Raw genomic sequence first — 22,145 nt, 5'->3', positions numbered from 1 at the left:
CATTTCTCCATCTCCTCCACTTGTCTATGAATATGATACAAATCAGATCTGTCTTTCATCTCTGCACCACTCTAGCTAGCACGGCAACTGATGAGTAATGATAGCTTGTTGAAGGGATGAATAAGTTTTGAGAGCTTCATAAAATGCTTTCTTAAATTCCCCTTTGACAAATAATGGTAAAATGTCAGTACCACTAGGGGACACAGAATTATAACAGAATTTTTCAGTACGATAGCTCAAAGGAGATGTTTTCCTTTTGTATCAACCTTTTCATAGAGTTTTTTAAATATACGGATCTTAAAAAGATCAAATAACTCCATTCAAATTACTTTCAGAAAGAAGTATTTAATGATGGGCTAAAAGAGAGAGACTAGTCCTGAAATGCTAACATACCAGAAAAATTAAAATCAAGTATAGTCAAATACAATAAATGGGGTTTTTACAAATAAAACTGAAGATAGCATTAGAAAAAAAGATCAAAATGTAAATATGATTTCAATAAATTTATACTGTGAGACTTAGGATTCTTTTTAAAATTTCAGTATGGAAAATATCTGTGCAGAAAAAAAAGATGTATAATAAAGCTATTTCTGTGTTTAGAATAAAATCTCAAATGTTCTCTAAAATAACCAATAGAAACTTCTCAATACCTTTCTTTTACAAAGAGAAACTATCAAGATTGTTAATGCGCAGCAACAGGCTAAGGTTCTTATTTCAAAAGTTGATATACATTGGTAGTTAAACATCTCATTTTTGTTTTTGTGGTTGATTGCTTTGCATCCTAAGTTTGAGTGTCCTGCCTCAACCACTTATCAATTTCAAAAAGTTATTAACTCTTTTGCACCTCGGTTTCTTCCAGTAAAAAATGGGTAAGATTGTAATGTATAGTTAGGAAACCATTGTCACAATCAAGTGAAAAAATTATTGCAAACCACAGTGCCTAGCACATTGTAAACATACACTAAATGATTGCTTTAAGTTTGTTTTGAAAATTATGATAAGCACAATATTTTAGTAATTTCTAAACAAATTAATTTTATTAGCTGCTGGAGATATTTTGGAACCCTTTCCCTATGATTTCTCTGCTCTTCCACCCAACCTCTCCTTATAGTGATAGGCAGTCACACCTAAACCCTTTCTATATCCCTGGGACAGAAGCTGTTTTGAGGAACACCGTCTCATTTGCTGGGGAAGACTAGGCCTAGGATTTCCATTGTGTTAGAACCTTCATGCAGTCTGCCTGGGCTCAGATAATCTTTGATATTGTCCTGGATTTTCTGATTAATTTCTGCTTGTTGGAGAAACGTCTTGAAAAGCTTATATCATATTTTTTAGAGATAAGAATCCTTGATTGATAAGAAATGGTTCATGGCATACACTATACTGATAGATAATAAGAGGAGGTAAATATGTTTACTGAACTATCTGGTTATGATAAGATATCTATGAAATGGCTAGTAGCTGTGCTTTCTGGTGTGTTATGGTCAAATAATATCGAAGGAAAAAGGTGGATGGAGTGACTTAAAGGGCATTCTATTCAGGAGTCAAGAGACTTCATTTCCACCTCCAGGCCTAGAAGGCAAATTGCTGAGTCTTGTGCAAGCCATTGAACAGCAGCCAACCATGGAGGGATTTCTACTGCCCCATCAGCAAGTTTCCTATTTGCTCTAGGGTTTAAGAATTCTATTTATTATTCCAGCTGTGATTAGTCCAGAAACCTCACACTTGATTAAAGTGCATTCCATATCACTGAAGAGAGGCATTTATGTCATTCAGTAGTTCAGAGTCCTGAGTGTTATTTCATGGGAGGGTATGTTGGGGGGGGGGGGAGGTTGGGACAAATGGAAAAATGGGTAGTCACAGAGACAAATGAAAGGGACAGAGTGAACGGACACTGACATTTTGTGAAACTGGTCTAGATCTAATTATTATGCCCTTCTTGTGGGCATGAAAATATTTTTTGTGCCTTTCTAGCACATGAATAGAATTTTTAATATTACTATTTTAATACCTCTCAGAAGAAAAATGTAATGGGATAAGAAACGGTAAAATAGGGCGGCGCCTGTGGCTCAGTGAGCAGGGCGCCGGCCCCATATACCGAGGGTGGCGGGTTCAAGCCCAGCCTCGGCCAAACTGCAACAAAAAAATAGCGGGGCCTTGTGGCGGGCGCCTGTAGTTCCAGCTACTCGGGAGGCTGAGGCAGGAGAATCACCTAAGCCCAGGAGTTGGAGGTTGCTGTGAGCTGTGTGACGCCACGGCACTCTACTGAGGGCAATAAAATGAAACTGTCTCTACAAAAAAAAAAAAAAAAGAAAAAGAAAAGAAAAGAAACGGTAAAATAAAATCTTTCTAGTATCTATGTTCAATTGAAACCACATGCATGTAGATTTCAGAGAACAAGTATCCACGGTCATACATTCAGGCAGACATCTTAGGCTATACAGAGAAGGAATGGATGAAAGCAAACCCTTCTGCAAGGCTGGGGAGATGGGGCAGTCAACTCACATGCTGTACAGAAGCGATAAACATTTGCCTGTACCTCTACTTCTTTGCAATGCTCTGCTGTAATTATTAGGCACAGAATATATACCATGTCATTTTACTCACTGCTCAATATGCCTACCTTCTCTTCTGATACTCAGAGTTTAAAATTTCAGCAAAGCAAACTCATAAAAGGCAGTTTCCTAGCAACATCTGTATTCAAAGGAACAACAAAAACGCTCAATCCCAAACACTTTATTTCCCCCCAAAGTTAATTCTGGTCTTTTCGGGGAAGTTAGTAGGTAGCAAAGAAAGCAAGGTGATTTGTTGGAGAGGTAGGTCCGCGCAGCCTCAGTTGGCCTTTTCTTCCTGGACGTGGAAAGGCGGACTGTTTCGGTCTTTCCCAGGGGTGGCAGGTTGAGTCCTTGATACAACACCGTGGGATGTTTTGTTGGAGATGCGGCTGGCCTGGTGGACAGGAGACTGCACTGAAAGGCCAATTTCTGGGTAGCAACCCTCACAGGAGCCATCAGGTGAGCCCGCACAGGTCCTTTTCTGTGGGCTGTGTGTCTAAATGGAGGTTACTGTAGAAGAAATGATCTCAAAGGTGCTTCCCAGCTCTAAACTGCTACAAATCACAGCATCTGAATTTTTTTAAAAAGAGCCTCATGGCATTAGCTTCATCAAAAATCACAGTTTCACTCGTACTATTGCTGCCCTCCTGAGAAAGCATCACTTGGAAATTAAGCAGCTGGCTCTCTTCCAGGGAACGTGTCCCTGTGCTCCGCCTTCCAGAGATTTCCATTCTGCAAGCCGGGGCCCAGCAGCGCGAGGGAGATGAACGTGACCTTACCTACCCAGCAGTACTAGGAGCCTACAACAAGGAAAACAGCTTGGTGAAGAGGAAGTGGTTTTCATTTTACTGCCTGCAGAAAAGCCAAGATTTTGACGTTTAAAGCGGGCGCGCGAGTCATTTTAAGTTTCTAGATCTTTCACCCTGAAAGTCCCTGCACACAAACTCCGTGGGGAGTCTAAATATAGCAACAGCAAACTCCCTCCGCCTTCAGTCCGGGTCCCGGCGCAGCTCTAGGATTCAAGAGCTTTGCTCTAGGGCGCTTTCTGCATCTGCCACGAATAGCAGGGCACGGAGCAATCTCTCTCGCACCTCCACAAAGCGTGGGCGTGAGTGTATTAGAGAAAAGCGAGAGAGACTCTGGGTGTCGGTGCTCGGCTCCGAGTCACGTGGCCTCGCTGCCAGCTGCACGGAGCTCCCAGCTAGCACCCGCTGCCCAGACGCTGGGGGGCAAGGAGAAAGGGAAGCTGAGTCCTGCTGGTGGCCAGGGGCAGGCGAAAACGCAACCAACAGTGATAACAATAAAAAGTAAAAGGAAAGCATTTAAAAGGGAGTTGTTACTGGAGGCACAAAGCAGACGCCGCAGGCGTGGGAGTATGTGCAGGGGGAAGTTGGTAGAGTATTTATCTCTAAGGGGCGGAGACAGCCCAAAACAGACTTTTGCCTTAGAATTGTTTTAGCCTTAAGCAAGGGAAAGGCGCAAGGCGTCACCACCGTGCTACTGTCTGCTATAGAAGCTTAAAGCTCCCTTCAATTTCACTTGGTGATTTTCTTTCTTATTTGGGGTAAGGCCACTGTATTGACACCCTTTCACTTTCTCCACGCTGAAAGGGTGTTTAACACACCGCTTCTGAAGGCCAGAGGCCACAGCCGGCGACACCGCGGCCTCGCTCCCCGCCGAGGGCACGCAGGCTTCGGGCGGCCGGGGGAAGACTCCGCCGGTGTCCTAGCAACAGGTCTCTAGCCCTGTAAGTTACAGCATCTGGGCTGGCTGGGAACCCCGAGGAGCCCTTGTTCCGGACCCCCCACCCTTCGGGACGCCTCTCCCAGACACTGAGGCCGCACCGCCACTACCGAAGACTTCGCAATGTTTCCACTTTCTGGGACTCAAACGGAAATTTCTTGACGGAGGAAACCGGGTTTTTTCCCACAGACTGTGCGCTGCTGTCAGGCGGAGTCGGGGGCAACTCGCTCACCGCAGAGGAGCCACTTTGGAGTTTCGCGTCCTTCCCACAGCCCAGCCGCGGGCTGGGAAGGATGTCCAGTGACTCGCGGGCGTCTGGTCTGTGGCCGGGATGGAAAGTCACAGTCGGCAGGCTGGAGTGAGGGGCGGGAAGATGCCCGGTCCCCGCCTCGCGGGCTCGCCAGCCGCATCCCTCGGGTTGGCACACTGAGCCGCCTAGGACCCGCGCTGCGCGCGGACGCCGAGCGTCACCGCCCTGAGCCGCAGCCCGCGCTCCCCCTCGGGGGTGGCCAACACCTGGAGGGCAGGGCAGGGCCTTTCCCGCTCACGCCCCTTGCGCAAGGATGGCGGGATCCGGCGCTGCATCGTAGCGGCTGGGGAGCGCAGCGACCTGCGTCTCCAGTTTCTCCAACGGACACCAGGCAGACTTAACCCTCCGGACAGCTCCAGAGCCCCTGGGACAACCAAGCCGAACTCGCGCCTCGGAGAGAGGCTTTGGAGGCCAGTCCTCTGCGGCGGGAGCGGACACCGTCTCGGAGTGGGGAGTGGAGAGAGACGAAAGGCGAGCCTGGGGCTGGGTGTGCGCGCGTGGGAGCGCGCCTCGGAGCGCCCGGCACTCCCCCGCGCAGCCCGGAGGGCACTTTGGGAAGGAGGGAGTGGTAGCCGCGGGAATGCGAATTAGCAAGAAAAATCTAAGTGACGCTCCAGACAGGTCGGGATTTAGAATTCGAAGCTAAAGGCTGCTAGAAATCGGCTGCTAGAAATCTTCCTCTGCCCAGCCCCTCCGTCCCCGCCCCGAAGCCCCTGCGGTCTGCTGTGCCTGCTTCCCCGCCCCGGCTCAGAGGTCGCCGGCCGGCGGGCGCCCCGTCGGCTGCGGGCTTCCTCCCCGACACCCGCCCGCGCGCATGAGGCCGTCGCCCCCGCCGCAGGCTCTGGCGCCCCCCTCGCGGTGCCCGTGATGCCATGCCCCGCCACCACGCGGGAGGAGAGGAGGGCGGCGCCGCCGGGCTGTGGGTGAAGAGCGGCGCGGCCGCGGCGGGCGGGGGGCGCCCGGGCAGCGGCATGAAGGATGTGGAGTCGGGCCGGGGCAGGGTGCTGCTGAACTCGGCAGCCACCAGGGGCGACGGCCTGCTTCTGCTGGGCACCCGCGCGGCTGCGCTCGGCGGCGGCGGAGGCCTGAGGGAGAGCCGCCGGGGCAAGCAGGGGGCCCGGATGAGCCTGCTGGGGAAGCCGCTCTCGTACACCAGTAGCCAGAGCTGCCGGCGCAACGTGAAATACCGGCGGGTGCAGAACTATCTGTACAACGTGCTGGAGAGACCCCGCGGCTGGGCGTTCATCTACCACGCGTTCGTGTGAGTACCCGCGCCCCCGAGTGGCCCCCGCCACGCCCGCTCATGGGGAGTCCTGCGCCTGCCCCCGGGGTGCGCTCCGCGCCCGCGCCTCCGACCCCGCGCGCGCGCACACACGTGCTGGCTTTTATTTCTTTGCACGTGTTTGTGGTCTTCCTCCTGGAGGCTTCCTCCTACCCCAGCCCCACCTCTTCCAGGCTGCAGATTGAACTTTCTCCCTAAGGACGTCCGGTGAACTCCCTGGTGGCTTTGGGCGTCCCGGGGCGGGAGCCAGGCAGACGCGGGACTTAGGCTGCGCGGATAATTGGGAGCAGTTAGGTCCGTAGATACGTAAACTTCAACCGAGCGGGGCTCCCGGGAGCTAGGAAATGCCAAGGGAGCACACGCGCCCGTGTGAGGCTTGAGAGTGTCTTGGAGAGGCTAGGAGGTGAATTGCGGGGTGAAACGTGGTAGAGAGAGGAGACATCGGGGGCCAGGTCCTGAGGGCGGAGCAGGGGAAGCTGCCACTTGGTGGAGAGAGCTGCTAGGGTTTTAGTGCGCCCGGAAACACGCCTCACCACCCCAGCCACCACCAACGGAAAATCTGTTAGTGCTTGTAGCCCTTCCTGCAGCAGAGAAGGTGGTCAAGGTCTAGAAGAGGCGAGTGGGGCGGGTGAAGCGGTGCTCCTGCGCTGCCGGGGCCTGGGCTGGGGCGGGGAGCAGCGGGGAGCCTAGGGTGCGGGAGCGCCGGCCCAGATGCAATCGCAGAAGAGCGAATGGGCCGCCGCAGACAGGGATCAGGCTGTGGGTTAAGTCGGTATTTGTGGCGCTGAGTCAAAGCGTGTGTGCGTTAAGTAAGCCCTCGCCATCTAGCACAGAATGCTTAATGAGAAAATGATTGGAAGCAAATGTTTATTTTTCCCTTAGGCATTTAAAACCTTTCAGTGGCTTTAAAGTTTACTACTGTTTTTCCCACAAAGTCCATTCATTCAGTCTCCTTTTAGAATTAGGTTTATCTGGGCATTTTAAGCCTGTTTTTATGCCATCACGTGTCAAATTATTTTATTCTCCCCTTTCTCCTTACTACTTCTCTCTCTCTCTTTTTAAAATCTGTTTCTTTTTGTTAAAATGAAATGTAGAGACAGCCTTAGGCGATTAGTACAGAAAGTGGAAGGTATTCACCGATTAAGTCCCTTGTTTCCTAGTGAAAAGTTAAGTTTTGAATACGATCTGGATTTCTTTTAGAAATAAGGTGCCATCATACCTCTCCCCAGGGTGGAGGATTGGCATCAACACCAGAAACGGTTTTTGAAATAACATGGAAGAAGGGGCTGGTGAACCTGGAATTTGACCACATAGGAGTCAGGAAATTGGTGGAGTCTACAATCTGTGGGGCTCTGGTGTCTGGAAAATTTTACAGTTTCAGATTGATGTGAACATGTGACATTAGGTAGAATATTCCAGCCAAGCTTCCATTTTACAATGCACATAAAGAGAATGTTGTGTTACATCATTATTACATCAAAAGGTACAGTTTTTATTATTCAGGGATGTAAGATTACATTGTTTTAGATGTGGTTACTATAATAAATGATAGATATACAGAAATGCCATGGGTGCTTGACATATAACTAGTTAATTAATGAACCTGATAAATTATTTTGACTTGTCAGAATATACTAAAAAATATTTAGTAATAATGATGTTCAATTTGGCAGCTAATACGTACTGTATGGATAGCCGTGATTTTTAAAGAAGGGTATTCTCAGAATATTCATACCTTTGGATTTTCAATCTGATGCCATTTGTAGCCTTTTATTTTTAGTAAATTATGCACTGTAGTTTTGGAGAGGGTTAGAGATAATCTTGATTGGCGCACATAAGTGTTCCTGACAGGAATGAGAACTTCTTGCAGTGCGACATTTCTTTTTTAATATGTTGGTGTTAAACAGACTTTTATGGACTTATAGAATTTTTTAAGTTTTGATAAATGATTTTTCCAAAGGTTCAAGTTTGGATACTTCTCTACCACAAGATTTTATCAGTCTACCCGTGTCTTTAGTGGTGGGTAGGAAATAAATTATGTACTTGTCACTATGATGACTCTAATGTGAAGTTTTGCATTATTATGTTTCTGGAATCTGAAACTGTAATGCCTGAGCCAGTAGGTAGGGGCGCTATATCCACGTTAAGACAAAGGGGGAATGGATAGTATCACCTTCTGGAGGATTATGCATATAACTACAGCAGACCCTAGGGAAAGAAGCCATCTTTGGCAATTGTTGCTTGTGATTTTAAAATGAGCTTCAGACTAGCCAAACTTTACACATTACATTAATAAAGCAAAGTTGCTTTGAGCCTTGAGCCGTAAGTCTAACAAGACCATAAGAAAGCAATTTCTAGAGAGGTATAAACTAACTAATTCCCTGCCAGCCTGGGAATCCCCAAATCTTACTTTAATAACAGTTTTTGCAGCACATTAAGGTTCTTGCCAAGAACAAGTGCACTGTGATTAATGAGGTACTTCAGGGATGAATTTACTGAGTCGGCCAGTGTTTTCATTGCCAAGAAACAGGAAAAGTATGTTTAAAGTTATGCTTCAGGTAAAGAAAAATTTCTATTAATTATGCAAAAATAATTGTTATGATGGTACTTTAATGGTATAAAATGTGCTTTCAAGAATAAGCAGCCTAGCCTATTGATTAGATGGCTGGCAAGAGCAAGAAATCACCTACTTCAAATGCTTTCTTCCAATCTTTATAAATTAGTAGAAATTGGGAGATCTGTGTCTTTACTGCTATGTAGGATTTATCAGCTGCTTTTCAATTTACTAAAAGAGCTATTCAAAACACATGAAGTGACATTCCTTTGAACTTTGTCCCTTTTTAATTCCTTCCTTTTAAATGAAAATTTTAGAACACTGGGGGTAGTGGAGGAAGACATGATGGGGTCCCATGTACATCTGCACTAAAGGGGCAAACGTGGCTCTCAGAAATTATATAAGGAAACAACTGTTGCAGATGCACGTGACTCATCCCTTTGCCTAATGTTTCTTTGCCTACTTTAATGCCGTGGGTAGGAATTTATATATGTTTTACACTGAGAAAGAGTCTAGTCTCAGGACCCTGAAGTCATCCTTTCTCTCATATTTACTCCTGCTGGGACACCCAAATTCTTTGTTAGTCTAATTCTAGTCATTAAATTCTTTGTTCACTTTATAAGTATTTTTCAAATAAATTCTCTCCTTTGCTACTTCCGCTATCCCTCTTTCTTTTCTTTTCTTTCTTTCTTTTTTTTTGAGACAGAATCTCGTACTCTGTTTCCCCAGGCTAGAGTGCCTTGGCATCTCATAGCTCATGCAGCCTCAAACTCTAGGGCTCAAGAGATCCTTTCATCTCAGCCTCACGAATAGCTGGGACTATAGGTGCCTGCTACATTGATTGGCTATTTTTTCTATTTTTTGCAGAGACAGGGTCTTACTCTTGCTCAAGCTGGTCTCGAACTCCTGAGCTCAAGCAATCCACCTGCCTCGGCCTCCTAGAGTGCTGGGATTACAGGTGTGAGCCACCAGGCCTGGCCCTGCTCTTTTTTCAGTATCTTTCCATTGGATGATTTCTAAGATTCTCTTGCCTGATCACCTTGCTTCTGTCTTCAGCATTCTAACTCTCTGCTCTGACACCACAGTGTTCTTAAAATGCAAGTTTTATCCTCTCATTCCTTTGCCTAAAATATTTCCATGACTCTCTGTCATCTCCTTATTTACTCACTCATCTATTTATCTATCTATAAATAGTTGTGGATCTAATATGCGCTAATTTTCAAACTAATAAGGCAGGGGGGCCTGCGTTCTTTTTCGTTTGTTTGTTTGTTTTATTAAATCATAGCTGTGTACATTAATGCGATCATGGGGCACCATACACTGGTTTTGTAGACCATTCTTGACAGAAGAGACTCTAGGATGGTATGACTACAAGCTTGTCAGCAAGTGTGAAAACAAAACTATTCATACACTTAACAGAGATAGTTACACATTTGCATGGGAATAGAAAAGGAAGTGGAAGAGACTAGAGCAGAAAGGTCAGAGTAGTCTTCAAAGGGAAAGTGAAGTGTGAGCTCCATTTAGACAAATGGGTAGTTAATTTTCAGATGAGCAAAGGAGGAAGGGATGAACATTTTGATAGAGAAAACAGCTTGAGGGAAGATAGGGAATTGTGAATCAGCAGGGTAATTCTACTACTGTTAAGAATTTGTAGGATGAAATACAGCTGCAAGGAAAGGAGTTCGAGCACAAGGCAAGTGCCTGATCTTGGATGGCCTCAGATCCTGGCCATGGAACCTTTTTTTTTTTTTAAACACGTTTCAACATTAATGAGTATTATTGACAAATGAATGAATGCAGTCTCTCCAGCTCGGGGCAGAATGTTGGAACCTTTTTTTTTTTTTTATCCTGTAGGTAGTAGTGGTCACAGAATGGTGATAGTCAGGAGAATGACATAATCAGATGTAAATTTTCAAAATATCTGCCTTTCCTTGGTTTGGCAAATAAGTCACAAAGTACAAAATAGAGTCAGTGTAAGAAGATGATAGAAATTCTGCAAAAATCCAACTCATTTCTGTGTTCTTTCACCCATAAATTAACTATGTAATTGTGCCTATTGAATATTATTTTCCATGGACTATTCTACAAAGGTGAGAGATGATTGCCTAAGGAATTAAAGCAGTAACTATGGAGATGAGAAGAATTTTATTCAGAGAAATAGTAAGAAGGTAGAATTGGTAGATTGCTTTGAGCAGTCTGATGTGTAGCATGACCAAGATCATTTTGATTTGGGGAATTGAAGTGTTGTTCCCTAGTATGTGGGACAAAAAGTGAAGGGTGCGTGTTCAGGGCAATTCAGATTTGGACATGTTGAGTTTTGATGTTTTTGAGTCATTCCTGTTGGGATCACAAGTGGTGGGAACACAGCAGTGAACCAGGCACAGTCTCTTTACAATGAGTCTTGGATCAGCAGCCAGAATTATTTCTGGCACACAGACAACGCTCGATAAAGTATTTCTGTATTAATGAATGCAGTTACAAATGTGGACTTTAAATGTCTAGGTCTGGTATTAAGATTTGGAACTCTGTCAGTTTCGTGGTAGTTAAAACAATGAATAGACAAAATGAGAAAGTACAGAGAATACACAGGATGAGTGAGGACACTATGGAGGTCGGGGCTCAGGAAACAACATCACCAAGCCTTGGATGGAAGAGTAAGAACCCACAGAAAACCCGGGGGAAACTCTGGCAGAGCACCCCAAAGGCCAAGGGAAAAACCAGGAGACCTTAGTCCATGAAAATCCAAGGAGGGCGTGCATAGGAAGGAGGTTATGGTCAGTTATGTCCAATGGTGCAGAAAGGACTAGAAAAGCTGTGTAAGATATCAAAGGGTTGCTAGCGAAGGGGCCCACTGGTGGATTTGCTGCAGCAGCTTCAGTGGAGTAGTGAAGGTCATGTGTGATTTAAGTGAAGTAATGAAGAATTGAGAAAATGTTCACCGCAGTGTTAAGTTAAACTCCAGATTTCTTCGGGTGGCTCCCAAGAGCCTCATGGCATGGTCTTTGCCCACCATGTCCTCACTGACTCTGTGCATCATTCCCTGTACTTCTCGTCCTTCTGGTCTCATCTGCAGCATGTCCCTCTCACGTGCACCCTGCACCCTACTTCACCTTACTGAGCTGCTCCACTCCTGAGCCTTTCACCATGCCTCGCTCAGGCTGTTTTTGAAGACTCTCCCCACTCTTTGCACTCTGACGGTTCAACTCCTGCTGTTTCTTCAAAATGCAACTCAGGGCATATTTCCAAACAGCTGTCTCCCCTGCCAGGATGACTTAGTGCCCCTTGTCTCAGCTTCCGTGGCACTTTGTGAATGTCAACATAGTGGTGGTTTCCTCACTGAGCGTGAGCTTTCCACCCAGGTTTCCTACTTATCCCTGAATCTCGGGTGTCTAGCAAGGTACCTCACCTTTATAGACCCTCAATAAATGCTTGCTTAGTGAGTAAGTAAATAATATTCTTTAGAAGTCTTTCACAGAGAGTTTCAGAGTGAGGCAAAGCTGAAGGAACTATCAAGTCTTTCCAGTTTTCTTAGAAGATGTTGATGGTTCATTTAAGAGGAGAAGTATAGGGCTAGAAGCAGGAGATGAGTGCTTTGCTCTCGGCCTTGTAATTCATTTTGTGACTTGGAGTAAATCATTTTGCCCGTATGAATTTCTAACTGTGAAATGGGCACAGTAGTATCTGTGATTCATCCTAGGGGGTGGGAGGATACTGTGGGCAGTTTGAAATACTATCATAAAAAGGAAGGATTATTTGAAATAAGAGGAGGTCTGATCTTTTTATCATTTCCCTTCCTCAGCTCTGAGCTGGAAGGTTGCCTTCTAACTAGTTGTTTTAACTTCATCTCTAAATCTCCAAGGCCTCTGGGCCAGTTAGTAGCCAAAATGATCTTTCTAAGACTTAAAAGAACATTTTGCTTCTGCTTTGCCTGGAGAAGGAATCTATTTATTGCCTGTCCGATTCACTCATATATCACCAGCACCCAGAACAGTGTCTGTCATTAGAAGACCCTCCATGCATCCACATTGATTCACTTAGTGACACCCCAGACCTCGAAAATACACTACTGGTTCCCTTGTGGGGGATGGAATTCCAGCTCTTGGCCACCTTCTGTATCAGACCCGCTTAGCTCCACTGAGTTACTTTCATGTATATATTCTGAGTTACATCTGTGTCCTTAGAAATTGGTTTTATAGCCAAATTATTTTTGCTCTTGCATTCCTTGGCGCCTGTGGCTCAGTGAGCAGGGCACCGGCCCCATATACCGAGGGTGACAGGTTCAAACCCGGCCCCGGCCAAACTGCACCCAAAAAATAGCCGGGCGTTGTGGCGGGCGCCTGTAGTCCCAGCTACTCGGGAGGCTGAGGCAGGAGAATCGCCTAGGCCCAGGAGTTGGAGGTTGCTGTGAGCTGTGTGAGGCCAGGGCACTCTACCAAGGGCGATAAAGTGAAACTCTGTCTCTACAAAAAAAAAAAAAAAATCACTGATTTTCTTTTAAGTGTATAGAGGCCTACATAAGATCTGCTTCTTTATACTCTGCTAGTATATAAAATGCTCTGTACCCTTCAAAACAATTTTTAGAAATATAAACAATGCCATAGTAGTTGAGGACTACTGTACAATTAGAAATGATGAAAAGTCTTAAAAAAGTGTTTGTACTGGAAATGTCCTAGCCTAAAATAAAAATAAAAATAAAAAGAACATTTCAAAACAGAATGAAGCCTTGATAAAGGAAGCACTATAAACAAGGGAAATAGCCAGCAGCCTTTTGTTAATTGCTTGCAAAGAAGTAGTGCCAGTTTTAATTTTTAATTGCAAATGGCTATTTTGGCAGCTGAAAACGCCAGCAGAGCGTGTTTTATCCTAGCCCAGTGGTGTGAAACTACTTGAAGCCCAATTGTCGAAGAGCCACAGCTCATAGTTACGTTTAATGATATGTAGATGTTCCCATTTTAATTTCCTTTTCCTTCAACCGTTTTATGAGTGTATTATTTGAGGTTTTATTTGGTTGCAACCTGGGAGACAGATTGGCCACACAACTGCATTTTTTTTCATAATTAGCAAAAAATGGATCATAGCATTTCAGGTGATCTTTTAATCCTTTGCAATTTGTCTGAAGAGTGAATTTCCTCAACATTATTGAAGCCATCAATTTCTTTTTTTTTCTTATTTATTTATTTTTTTTATTGTTGGGGATTCATTGAGGGTACAATAAGCCAGGTTACACTGATCACATTTGTTAGGCAAAGTCCCTCTTGCAATCATGTCTTGCCCCCATAAAGTGTGACACACACCAAGGCCCCACCCCCTCCCTCCGTCCCTCTTTCTGCTTTTTCTGCCCCCCTTAACCTTAATTGTCATTAATTGTCCTCATATCAAAGTTGAGTACATAGGATTCATGCTTCTCCATTCTTGTGATGCTTTACTAAGAATAATGTCTTCCACTTTCATCCAGGTTAATACGAAGGATGTAAAGTCTCCATTTTTTTTTAATAGCTGAATAGTATTCCATGGTATACATATACCATAGCTTGTTAATCCATTCCTGGGTTGGTGGGCATTTAGGCTGTTTCCACATTTTGGCGATTGTAAATTGAACTACAATCCCATTATTGGGCATCTACCCAGAAGAAAAAAATCCTTTTATCATAAGGACACTTGTACTAGACTGTTTATTTGAAGCCATCAATTTCTAAACGTAAAAAGAGTTTAAACTTTTTGAATTATATACATTGGAAAACTATTTGTGCCTAATCATTCCATAGTCAACACAAATACACACACAACATAAGCACACATTGGATCCTTTAGCAAAGAATTTGTGCCCATTTCCTTAGTTTTCCTCCCCTAAAAGTAAAATAAGAAACTTGAATAAAATGTAGTTTAGAAGTAGATCGTTCAATTTACTTTGAGTAATATAGAGATGCCTCATAATTTGAAAGGCAATGACATTTAACTGTATAGTTTTTAAAAATTCAGTTATAATGGTCATTGTTCTCATTGATGGCACCTGTGAGGTAATTCCAGGATCTCTATTGCTTTTTCAGGCAGTGGCAGGATTATCTTTTATAATCATAATTTTATAATTCATTGTTTCTCTTCTTTTCTAGAAGTTAGTGTAGTTTGACATTTAATTAACAGCCATTATATGTACCAGGTAATGTGTTAGATGCTGGTTGTTCCAAAAAAGGGATCATGTGTACTTGACCGTGGGGAAATTCCACTGGGGTATGTAATGAGATTTAGATTCAATTTTCAGCTTCACCTTTAGTGATTTGATAACTAGGCACAAGTTGCTTCTAGTACCATTTTCTTAATCTGTAAAATGGGAATAAAATATTATATCAGCATATTATAGTATTTTATATATGTGTATATATGATATTTATACATAGTATATACCTGTTCACCCTTAGTATAGTGGCTGACTGGAACTGAATAGAAAAATAGAGACAGTATTAGAGGTCTGTCTTTTTTTGTTAAAGGTCTAGGATGTGATCCTGTAGGTGATGGGCAATCTTTGAAGAAGATAGGATTTAGACAGGTAATAATATCATTGGATTTCCATTTTGGATTCATCATTCTACAAGCTCCATGAATAGTAGTTTGAAGGGATAAAACTGGAGGCAGAGGATCAATTTTGAAATTGTTATTCCAACTAGGACTTAGACTGGGGCAATAGCAATGAGGATAGGAGGAAATACAGCAATAAAGTTGACATTAATTAATGAGTGATTGCATGTGGAAGATGAAGAAGGGGGTAGATTTGTGCACAGTGGCACCATCCTGAGAGCGAGGATGCATGTGGAATAATAGGTGGAGGGGGTTATAAAATGAGTTCAGCTTTGGAAATGCTGAACTTTAGTGCCTGTGGAAAGGCTAACTGCATCTGCACAGTGACTCATGGATGCTGCCTTAAAAGACCTCAGACTACAGACAGGAGTTAAAACAGTGAGGAAAGCAAGTGAAGAGGAAGAGTAACGGATCAAGGATGGAAACCTGGAGAATACTGCATTTAAGGGATGAGCAGAGGAAATGGGGAGTGAAATGGAGTAGACGGCAAGACGTGAGGAAACCCTGGACAGGCAGTTGTGGAAAAGAAGGGTGGCAAGAGAGGTTAAAAATACTATGAAATGTAGGGAGTTGTTTCACATGATAAAGACTAAGGAATTACCCTTGGATCTGGCAATGTGAAATTCTTAAGTGATATTTTGACCTCATTAATGTTAACTTTCAGTGAAGTGGTGAGGGCAGAAGCAGATTGCTGTCAGGTGAAAAATGAATCAGAAGTGAAGGGAGGCCAGCATCTTTAGGCCATATGTTCAGCTAGTTTGGCAAGAGTGAAAGGGGGATTGGACACGAGCTAGAAGGAAATACAAGGCTAAGGGGAAGATCAGGAGAGAATACAGTTAAAGGAAAGAAGATTGTTTATCATCAATAACAGTCATTTTAATTATTATGTGCTGGGCATTGTTCTAAGGGCTTTATACACATTAACTCTTTTAACCCTCAGAATAACCCTAAGAAGGTATATTCGTATTATAATCTCCCTTTGACGGACCAGAATACCAAAGTAGAGAGACATTTAGTGACATCCAAGGTCAGTCACTGAATTAATGGCAGAACAGGGCTTTGAATCAAAGCAGGTTGGCTGAGATCCCATAGTCAGTGTATCTTGATGGGGGTGGTACATACGGGGCCCAGGGCCCCCCACATAGGATGGGTGGAGTAATTACAAAAACTACCTTTGGGCCTAAGTATAGATCTTAGCAAGAGTGCATGCACAATAAATGTTTGTGGAATAAATAAATGATAGTTAAAATGCCTTATAACTTAATGTTAGAAAATTACTTATAACTTAATAGTATACATGTTAAGAACTTTCGTTCCATTGCTTTCAAATTCTAATGAGTCTAAGTTCTAATTTTCTCATAAATATTATTTTCCTGATAGTTCTGGCTTATTTTCTTATTTATCTCTCATAGCTTTTATTACTTGGGTCATGTATTTAGTCCTTAATTATATTATTGAATTGTCTTCTACTTGGATTTTTATCTAATTCTTCACAAATAGTTTGTGAGTATCTGAAGAAACTACCCCCTTGTTTTGTACCTCCTATGTAGAGCATCAAGATTTTTACTCCAAAGTTTTAATCAAAATTCACCTAGCTTATTACCACCAATGAGGCTAAATGCAGTAGAACCACTGTAAGTTGACCACCCAAGGGACTGTCATAAACTGGTCAAAATATGGTCAACATAGGGAACTAGGCCTACTGCGTTAATACACATGAGGCAGATGTCTGGTCTGTGAAAATTAGGTCAACTTAAGGAGGTGATCAGTGTAGGGAGGTGGCCAACTATCAAGGTTCTACCTCATTTTAACTTTTTTTCGCAAACAAGAATTTCCTGAAGTTTTTCTAGTTTGAATTGGGTAGCAACTCATACTGATGACCTAAAACATTTCTCATTACAATTTGCTATGAACATTAAATTCCCAATTTATGCTTTCCTTGCAGAATACCTAAGATTCATTACAGAATAGCAGCAGTTGCTCTAAGTTTCATAATGACTGAATGTAGAACACATTTGCTCCAGACTGATTTTACAGTGTTTTTTTCCTCCCTTTAGAATAATAAATACTCATTTTCTTCGCACTAATGTGAATATATTCCATCCCCCCTCCACTCTTCGCTCTCTGCCCTCCTACTGGTACACATTTTTCATGGACATTTTTTCCTTTTCTTTCCCATTTGTCTCATTGTTTTTTCCCTGCAGTTATACGAGTCTTAGTTTTGCTTTTTTTTTTTTTTTCCTCCCTCTTTGTGCTACATTTCTGGAATGGTGTTTCCGTTCATTTCTTTTTACTATGTTGTATAATTTGATTTCCTCCTAAACTGTCTATTCTTAAGAGATACATTGACCCTCTAATTACTCCCTTGCTCTCCAAATGTGGTGACCAAGTGGACTGGGTTACCTCGTTTACATACCACTCTGCAGTAATTAACAGAGGCTTCTAGAGAGATACAAGGTTAGATGCAAGAGAGCAACTCTAGTTAGGCTTAAATAAGGGGGTGAAGCCTTAAAATTGCTCTGAGGTTTTCCATAATCTACCCATTATTTCTGAAATCTGGGAATACTCAGATATTCAGTAATAATTTTTAAAAATGTTAATAAATTTTAATAATTTTTTAAAAATTATGTTTTTTGGTTTTGGAAGTTGACTACTATCTATATAGTTAAGACATTAGAAATTAACTTTTATGCCAGGCAGAATTCTTAACAGAAAGGTACATTTTAAAAATTCCAAGTATGTTTGTAACCTACAAAGAGCAGTTAAATTAAAAATATTTACCACATAGACCAGTGGTTCTCAACCTTCCTAATGCTGCGACCCTTTAATACAGTTCCTCATGTTGTGGTGACCCCCAACCATAAAATTATTTTCATTGCTATTTCATAACTGTAATTTTTGCTATTGTTATGAATCTTAATACCTAATCAAATATCGGATATGCAGGCGACCCTCAAAGAGGTCACGACCCGGTTGAGAACCGCCGACATAGACTGTTAAAATCATTAAGAGTCTCCTCACTCAGTGAGCCAAGAAATAGATCTAGAATTGGGCATTAGAAAGCTTCAATTTCCCCCCACAATTGGGAGGTTAAAGCTTGGCCTGAAAGTGCAAGTCCATGGTGGGCGTACATATGAAATAGAAAACCACCTGTATTTTTTCTGGTTGGAAATTGTTCCAAAAACCTTGCAAGGGCTATTCCATGACCTTTTATAGAGTGAAAATGAAGGTGAGCACCTCAGTTTCTCTAAAGCCTGTTTTCTCTCCTACAGTGAGAAAAAAGTAGATCTAGGAGAAGTGGATAAAGTGGAGTATTTAGAGACAGGGTCTTGGTCTGTCATGCAGGCTGCTGGAGTGCAGTGGTTCAGTCATAGCTTGCTGTAACCCTGAACTCCTGGGCTCAGGTGGTCCTCCTTCCTTGGCCTCTGGAAATACAGGCACATGCCACCATCCCTGGTTAATTTCTTAATTTTTTGTAGAGAGCGGGAAGTGGGTGTCCTTCTTACTGTGTTGCTCACACTGGTCAACTCCTGTCCTCAAGCTGTCTTCTCTCCTTCATCTCCCCCAGTGCTGAGATACAGGCAGGAGTGATTGTGCCTGACCTGTTTCTCAGCTTTCTAATTGGTAAAATTAGGATATAAGTCTTAAAATGTTTGTTCAGTAACCGGACCTCTTGCTATGTGTAGGGCCCTGGGGTAGGAATAAGCAAGCCTTAACATAAATAAGACATAGCCTGTTTGCCCAAGGAATTTTTATCTAGGAGGATATTAGTGTCCTATTTACTGCTGAATGCAGAAACCCTCTTTCTGAATTGACTTAGGATAAAAGCAAAGGTTGGCCTTTCTCCAGCAGCACGTAACTGGTACTCTTACTGAAGGGGTTTATAAGGTAAACTGCGGGATCACCATACATAGAACTGCTGCTGGCCAGTCTCTTGACCTCTTGAGAAGTTCTGGAGCTGGGTGTTCAGCTGCCCGTGCAGGTGGGCATTCTTCACAGGGTGTTCCCACCCAGAGACCCAACATCGGAGTTCCTACTGATCATAGTAATTTCCAAAGAGTAGTAATTAAACTAGTTAAACTAAATGTTCTAGTTAATAAAACATTCTGAGTATGTTTAATTTGCTCCAGAGTAATTTTAAAAATAGAAAAGAAACCAATGCTGCTTTATAATACTTTGTTTGGGGACATTATTTTTTTTTCTTCTCTCTCCAAAATGGCTTAAGAACAATTATATAAACCAAAAGCTTATTGTAAAACAATCAAATGTCTGTTTATATTCAGTATACACTTCGAGCTTCTAATATTGTTAACTTTTTTTTCTAGTGCATGAAAGGAAAATATACCCAGTCCTCCCTGGGGCCTAGAATTTGCTCATTTATTCATTAATTCATTCAATATTTGAATGCGCACCACATACCATGTCCTGGGAACACGTTGAGAACACTTCTTTTCCTTTGTCCAGCTTTGTTTAGGCATGTGGAAAGGCCTTTTCTTCAAAACGCTTGGTGATAAAAATCCTGTAGTTCTACTTTGCGCCATCAAGTGAAAAAGACAGACAGGTTGGATGGCAATGCACACGACTTTTGGGGAACACATGTAGGCTCAGGATCCTGAGACCCAGGGGGTACTTACCTTCCTCATGCAGTCCTTGACAACAGAAGAAGTGACACTTTGTTTGCGGGCAGTGATCTTACCAAGCCTGAACATTCAAATTGGCATCTAAATATTTTTCTCTAGAAGAAAACTGAATAGTTTCCTTTAGGTTCAGAGCCATCAAGGGATAGTGTGAAGGAGATGGTTTAGAATTTTCCCAAAGGAACCAGCTACACTAGTTACACACAGGCCTGTAGTCCTTCCAAAGGTAGGGCAGGAACCTGTGCTGTCATCCTGTGTCACGCTGACTTCTGGACAGCCATTCAGGTCACCAGTTTGGCTGGACCATTCTTCACTAGTCCATTCTTCCTGCTCTCGGTGGCATGGCCTCCGTCACTCCACAGAAACTGGAAATTAGAGTTTCATGGTATCTCAGGAAAGATTCCCTTACATGATCCCAGAGCTTTTGTATCCAGTGTTGGACTTGATGAGTTATTTTACAAATTACTGTTCCCTAAACTAGTTGGATCATGCTGCCCAGAGCTGTTTTCCAGAGCTAGTGGGTATGGAGTTTTATTCCAGGCTTCAGGGCAGGAAGTGGATAATAAAAATAAGTTTATGGAAGGCGCTGAGAGAGGTAGCCTAGACAACCACAAATCAGAACAGTCAAACTCTTACATTGTGCTGAAGAAAACAGAATATTCCTTTAATTGAAGGACAGGAACCATCATTCACATTGTCATTAGTGACACATTGCACTTTTTATCTCCAAAAAATGTTGAAGGCAAATACCTGTTTTTTGTTTTAATTTCTTGTTAATTCAATTCCCTTTCCACGTTGCAACCTTAATATAGTTTTCTAAAGCACATGATAATGTATTTAAAAGACCTGTTTGTAATAAATCTATTATTTGATTTAACACTTTCCTTAAGGGCCCCATCCAAAGTTAGTGGTTCTCTAATCAGCGTCGGGCAGCAGAACAGGAACAGTGTGACAGAGGCCAGTTTTGTAGTGGTCAACCTGGGAATGTGCAGGGAGGGGAACTTCAAAGGGAGAGCCAGACTTCTTAGCCCTCAGTTTGCTTCTGGTTAGCAAAAGACATGAAAGAATCAAAGTTTTCAAGGTTTCAAGGTTTCAAGCTAACCAGTTTGCTTCTGGTTAGCAAAAGACATGAAAGAATCAAAGTTTTCAAGGTTTCAAACAGGTGTGAAGGCAACCGAGCAAGCAGTGCTTAATTCTGTTTTAGGTACAGACAAGACGTACAGACAAGACGTACAAGTGGACATGTGAATTGTATGGGCTTTGGGAGAGAAAGATGGAAGGTCGTCAGTTACCGTGATAAAGATGAGAATGATGATGACGGTAACAGATGTTACCAGAAGAATACAGGGTCAGTGGTTTGGGGAATATTGGTATTTGGACAGGTAAGAGGAGAAAGAAGGATTTGTGAAAGGGACAGAAGAGAAAGGCTCCGACTGTCTAGCACCCACAGGAGACTGAGTTCTGAAGAAAGATTTCAGTGGGGTCAAAGAATTACGGAGAACAGATACGAAGGAATGTGTGTGTGTGTAAAAAGGGGTAACAATGTAGAAAGCCAGGGTGAAGGAGGAGGCGCCGGAACATAGATGAAAATGCAGCCATCTAGGAGCGCACAGTGTCTGTAGAGCCACGTGTCAGGAGAACATCGCATTTCATAGGAAAGGTGATGTCTAGGGAGGAAAAGGCCAGAGCAACCCAGCAAGTAGGCAGCGTGAAAACACAGCAGTCAGCATCTCAAGGGGCACCACACAGGGCAAGGTGGTCGGAAAGGTATACTTTATAAATGGAAGGGGGACTCCAGGAGAGAAAGCGATACTTAGAGAGCCTGGAGGAAAAGCAGGGTCATCTGTTGGAAACCAATCTTGCAGTCTCTGAGCTGGTGATACGTGCAAAGCACTTCTAAAGAGTTTGAGATAAGGCACCAGTGCTTGGAGCGGAGAAGGAGGAGACAGATTAAGTTGCATAATTGACAAATAAATGGGTAAAGAGAAAGAGAAAATGGTAAATTAGAAAGCAGCAGAGTAAAGCTAAACCTTTATTTCTCCAAGCAGCTGGAGGTCTTTATAAATAAAAACGCCCCAGGAAAGGGCCCTCCGAGCGGGAGATTAAAGGAATGGAGAGGAACAAGATCCAGGAGAAAGAGATCTGGGAATATGGTAAACACAAGTTAGGTTGGTAAAAAAAGCCTGGGATGGCCGCCTTGGGAGGTGCGAGAAGGCGGCCTTGCCAGATGAGTAACTTGGTGTCTTGACAACAGTGAAGGCCCCAGGTGCTGATTTGGCAAGGCCTGCGAAGACTACCTGTGTGTGAGATGCTAAGAATTTCTCTCACAGTGGCCTGCAGAAGAAATTTTAAAAAGCAGATGGAGCCATAACCCAAGGCTGGCAACTGTGTAGCCAAAGGGAAAGGGAATGAGAAGTTTTATAGAAGTCACGCACGCTGAGCATGTGTGACCTTGGACAAATTATAAACCTCTCTAAGCACCAGCCATCTG

General features: G+C 43.2%; 1 protein-coding gene across 3 annotated transcripts in view; it reads left to right on the top strand.

Annotated features, from left to right (window-relative positions):
* The first annotated feature begins 3,677 nt into the window (after positions 1–3,677).
* KCNQ5 (potassium voltage-gated channel subfamily Q member 5) overlaps positions 3,678–22,145 on the top strand; it is a 583,497-nt gene continuing 565,029 nt past the window's right edge. For 2 of the 3 annotated variants that reach the window (XM_053602996.1, XM_053602995.1), the window contains exon 1: positions 3,679–5,869. In XM_053602996.1, coding sequence (XP_053458971.1) covers positions 5,481–5,869 — 389 coding nt within the window. In that variant the 5' untranslated portion in view covers positions 3,679–5,480. Of the gene's footprint in view, positions 5,870–22,145 lie in introns of all 3 variants that reach the window. The other variant, XM_053602994.1, reaches the window with a different exon arrangement.

Source organism: Nycticebus coucang, chromosome 9, assembly GCF_027406575.1.
Source record: "Nycticebus coucang isolate mNycCou1 chromosome 9, mNycCou1.pri, whole genome shotgun sequence".
NCBI lineage: Eukaryota > Metazoa > Chordata > Mammalia > Primates > Lorisidae > Nycticebus > Nycticebus coucang.
The sequence above is the reverse complement of the archived record's forward strand: the minus strand, read 5'-3'. Positions and strand labels throughout refer to the sequence as shown.